We start from the raw sequence: 5,196 nt of genomic DNA on the forward strand, positions 1-5,196 counted from the left end.
CTTATAAATAAGAGTTGTTTATCTTCGAATGAGTGGAATTTAAAACCGCTTGGTCTATTTGACCCATGGAAGTATGTAGAAAATCTTGACAATGCTCTAACATGGAAGTGTACAATCTACACACACAATATAGGAAAAAATAGGCTTTCTATTCAAAGAAAAATCTGCTGCCACTTTTGGAAAAATGTAAGTACTTATAAATATGGTGTGTCTTCACAAGTTAAGGAGGATCGCGCAAATCATATTGCGACGCCTGTGTTTGAATGACAAGAGGCTAATCTAAATAGAATAATTCAATTATTCAATTAATGTGAAATTATTGGCAGATGGAAGTCTGTTCAAGGAGATATATTTTTTATACAGCATCAATGAAAGGAAAATGTACTTGTCGGGCACAACTCTATCACCTGTTATGCTGGTTCGTTATTGATTGGGTATGAATAATGTTAATGATGTTTTGAAGGATGGAAGAAGAAACCTATGCATCTAACCAATTTGCATTAAGCCCCGGGGAACGCATTGCAAGGAATCGGTTAGTGATAAATATATCATTATGCACAGAACAGATACATCTAGGTGGGAAAGTGCGGGGCGCAACTAAAATGGCTTGTCATTCATGTTGTGTTGACGAAACTCCAGAAAACCAATCACTATCAACAGTTATTAGAAAATAATTAACGAAGAGGGTATGGGAATGAGCACACTGTTTCATACACAGGTCCCATGCCTAACACAGAGCGCCACTAATCAGGTAACTCAACGCGGTTACCGCAGAACTATTCTTGAAACAAAAGAGCTTCATCTCCAATAATACCCCAGTTTAAACCCCCTCCCCCCATGGCATAAGAAAGCAAAGTGAATAAGCAAATCCAACCCGTGAAATTCCATGTTTAATGACATACAACATTCAGGTTGCAATGATAGGAGTACACATAAACAGAGAAAAAAAAAGGAAACTCCTACATGTTAACGAAATCAGTAAGATTTTGGTAACCAAGTGAAGTAGTGACATAACATCTGACGGGGATCACAAAACCACATGGAAGGATAAATAGAATAGTGTATAAACTAACGTTAGCATCAATATGGGGCATCTCAATCCAGACCAGGCGAGAAGCCCAACCAAGGGCCGCCATGAGATCCAACACTATGATTGAGCAAACTAAATAAAAACGACGACAATGAGACGATGCAGTAGCATGTTAACGTGGCATGACACATTGCTAATGTGAACATGTAAAAATAAATTCCAACTATGAATGTAACATTAGGAATCTTAAGTAAGTCGAAATCAAGTTGATAAAACGAAAGAGTCAAAGCGGTTTATTTAACGCCAAGCAGTTCGGTTGGCTTTATTTTTATTTGAAGCTCTGAGAATGAGGGATGACCGGCTCACATATCCTCTGCAACAGGATCGGTGGCATTCCCTGGGATGCACTTCTCAAACGCAGGAAGAAGAATCTTGGAGGAAGAGAGTGAGGCACGGGAGGAGAGGTCATTGTCGGATCTAATGCACAGTCGTTTTACAGGAGTCTGTGTAACCACGTGGTCAGCGCCAAGCTTAGAAACAGATGCGGCTTTGGTGCTCGGAGGGGTGGTGGAACCAGCAACTCCGACTATGCTCCCATTCCGAATCAATTCACCACTACGAACACCCGTTCCAGTGGTCAACTTCTGCAATGCATCCTGGAACAGATAACAGTGAGATTGTAAAGTGTCAAGGAACACAAAAAGCAGTAGCAGTTGAATACGCAATGCTAATTGAAAGGCCTTTGTGGAGTAATTAAAGACTCATACCAATTTAATGTTCTTTTCTAAAGCAAGTGAAGCTATAATTTCTGGATCAGAACATATCCTAGAAACGATGATCACGCACGCCTTAAATTTATTTAGGCTATCATGCCTAACAGTAAGCTTGAAAAGGAGTGTCTTCCTAGCCAGTGCATTCAGCTCCTCTGGGAAATGGTCTCTTCCATAACCTTGTTTGTTGAAGACAAGAAGTGAGTAAGTCGGTAGCGAAAGAATTCACGAAATGTCAGACCAAAAGATCTTAGCAAGCATGCTGGTGCGGATGTCAGCGGCAGTTAGTCCTAAGAACTTTGAGGCAGAATTCTCAAAGAGAACAAAGATTGCTGTATCTGAGTCATCAACAACACAAACCTGAATGCAAAACCTTCATGCACAAATAAAAAATGCATCAGAAACAAAAAAAAAGAGGGGGGCATGTTGATGATGCAACAAATGCTCTGACCAGATTTAACAATAAACACACAGGTGTAACATGGCTGTTTGATTTAACCGATTCCAAATCTAGGGAAAGCATCAAATTAAAAAAAATAAAAACTAACTAAAGTTCTTGAATATAAGGAGACTACACAGGATCAAAGCAACCACACAGGAACGGAAACCAACCTTGCAACAAAAATTGTTGAGTAAACATCGCATTTTGCACAATAAAACTGCTCAGTAAGTGCCTCCAGTCCCTGAGTGCATTGCCTGCAAGCCTTGTACCACCATGCATGATCTCTGTCAATGTCGATCACCGTTCCACATGTCACGTAGGTTGATTTCTGGATGAAAAAATTAACCACAATGAAATAAACAAAATGCACGAAGGCAAATAATTTTAACGAATTCCTGCAAAGAGCAGTGTATCACATAGGAAAAAAATAACCAGAATGACATAAACAAAATGCATGATGGAGAATAATTTTAAAGAATTCCTGCAAAGAGCAGTGTATCGCATGAAAACATGGAACTCACGTATTAAACTGTTTCATGATGGTTTCCACAAAGACTATATTTAAATGGGTGTTGGGAAACGACCATAAATTTCAAAGCACCCAATGAACACACCTCAACAGTTTGCTTTATCTGATGTATGGGTGCGTAGGGTATATGGCTGAGAAAATTTTCAGAAGGAGAATGCCTCACTACCCGGCCTATAACATCAACGCTGGTGCTATGCTTGGTACCAAGTCCAATCAGCCTTGCATCAAAAAGTTAATAACATCACCATATCACAACCAATATATCAATGCGTTAAGTTTCTTGTTAAAGATTAGTGAACAAAAACTAAAGCCTTTGTTAAAGAACCAGACTTTTGGCGGAATTTCTTAACCACTTCAAGGTCAGCATTAATCATGAGCCTTGTGGTGTAGTTTGTGTTGGTGATAGTCATCACACCTGAAACAAAATTTAATTTGATTAGACAAATACTTGATTACATATAAGCAGGTTCGTTGCTAATTGGGCAATTTTAAATATACCATTGTAGAACTTCATCTTGGCAAATTGGAGTACGATTATAAATTCGGTGGCCTTGTTGGCATCAAGAAGAGTGACCAATTCAGATGCATAATTTTTCCACAATGTGCATGAAAGCTTCTCACTGCCACTTTTGGGTCCACACATATTTTTTATCGCGGTTTACATAGAACAGTTATAATCATTAAACAACACAATCAGAGGTAAGTATGAATTGCAGCATGAATGAGGTATCCAGATTTCTATATTTCTATACACAATAAAAAGGGAAGACTTACCTCAGATCATCAAACTCGATTTTCATGTAGTGTGACTTTTGGGTTTTTTTCGAAAGGAATCAAGTCACTCTTTGCAGACAGAAGACCAACAAAATCTGCTCCAGATAACCTCAAGATAAGCGGGCATTAACAAACAGTTGAAAGAGGCAAAAAAAATGATATTCTAGGGAAATGACCTAGATGTGGGTGGCACAATGAGAACATCAAAGAGCATACCAATAAGAAATAAGTCAACCCTAACCGAAGATAATATTTCCTTGGTTGCCACGAAATCAAATGACTCAATTGGAATATCGATGTCATCAGCACTCGAGACCAATGTGTCCCTCTTAAATATGATCCGCATACTATGCTTGGCGGGCCTGTATTTCTGTGTGTTTGAGTCCATCGTGAAGTTGGCCACAACAAACACCTTCCCCTCCTCAAGGATCGGTTCAAAAAGACGGTAATGAATGGACCGGATGAAACAATGGATTCGCGATCCCTGACAACGATGGAACAAAAAATAAAGAGATGGCTAATATCACGGAGGTGACAAACATCCAAAAGGAATAACATACATGATGTAACAAAAGACAGAAACGTACCTCTTTGTCAAGTACAACCAACTCCATTGAAGGTTAAGAGTAACTCTTTTCATATGACGGAACCTTCCACATCCTCAAAATCCTTACTTTAATGCACCAGTTCTTTTCGGAAATAAGAGAAAGTTCCTTAACAGAATCAAAAGTCTGATCCATCTGGGGGAGTGGATTTGGGTCTCAGACAAACTTTATATGAAAATATAAGCTGGGTACCTGATTAACTGCAGAGAATTCTAGAGATCAATTAAAGAAAATCTACATGAGAAGACACAATTACACACCAAAAACCACAATCCACATCCAGGGAGGATCAAAGAAAGCAAAAATAAATATAACACCAATTATGCATATCATAAGAAGGACGCCATGCATGAACTTCCTTTTTTGGTAACAACAACTATGAAATAATGGCTAATTATTTGCCTCACAAGGATCTTATCTATTAAAATATTGGGAGAAAAACGAATACAAAACGATGATTGTGGTAATAAGAGCAAAAGAGACAAAGAAATAGGTCAAAATCGGAAGAATTAATGTTAAAATTATTTCATGCCTGGTTACGATTAAATCTAAGGAAGTCAAGGCAAAGCTTTAACACATGTACCTATAGCAATAGCAATAGCAATAGCAATCACAATAAACATCAGTGACATGAGTAAACGACGGCTTAAAACGGACCAGTATAAAAGATGCAGAGAAAGTAAGTGTGGAAGCATGTAGAAAGGAAGAGAAGAATTTATAGGGCACCGGGTCCCAGCATTAACGAAAGGCCATTCACCATACCGGAAATCGAACTGCGGTCCAGACCTTCTGACGGTGCTGAGACAACATTTAAATAAACCCATGAATGTAAAACCTGAAACCCTGACTTGAGACACAATTTGAACATTAGCCATTTAATTTGACCGAGCAATAGACATGAGTATTAAAACGGACCAGTATAAAAGATGCAGAGAAAGTAAGTGTGGAAGCATGTAGAAAGGAAGAGAAGAATTTATAGGGCACCGGGTCCCAGCATTAACGAAAGGCCATTCACCATACCGGAAATCGAACTGATCGAACTGCGG

General features: G+C 38.8%; 1 protein-coding gene across 1 annotated transcript; it reads right to left on the reverse strand.

Moving 5' to 3' along the window:
* On the reverse strand, positions 3,709 to 4,159 carry LOC107607677. The gene is made up of 2 exons (XM_016309603.1): positions 4,133 to 4,159; positions 3,709 to 4,029 (listed from the first exon to the last, which is right to left on the reverse strand). Exons 1-2 carry the CDS (start codon positions 4,157 to 4,159, stop codon positions 3,709 to 3,711), a joined length of 348 nt encoding a protein of 115 aa, XP_016165089.1.

The sequence above is a fragment of the Arachis ipaensis genome, chromosome B07 (assembly GCF_000816755.2).
Source record: "Arachis ipaensis cultivar K30076 chromosome B07, Araip1.1, whole genome shotgun sequence".
In the NCBI taxonomy this organism is placed as follows: domain Eukaryota; kingdom Viridiplantae; phylum Streptophyta; class Magnoliopsida; order Fabales; family Fabaceae; genus Arachis; species Arachis ipaensis.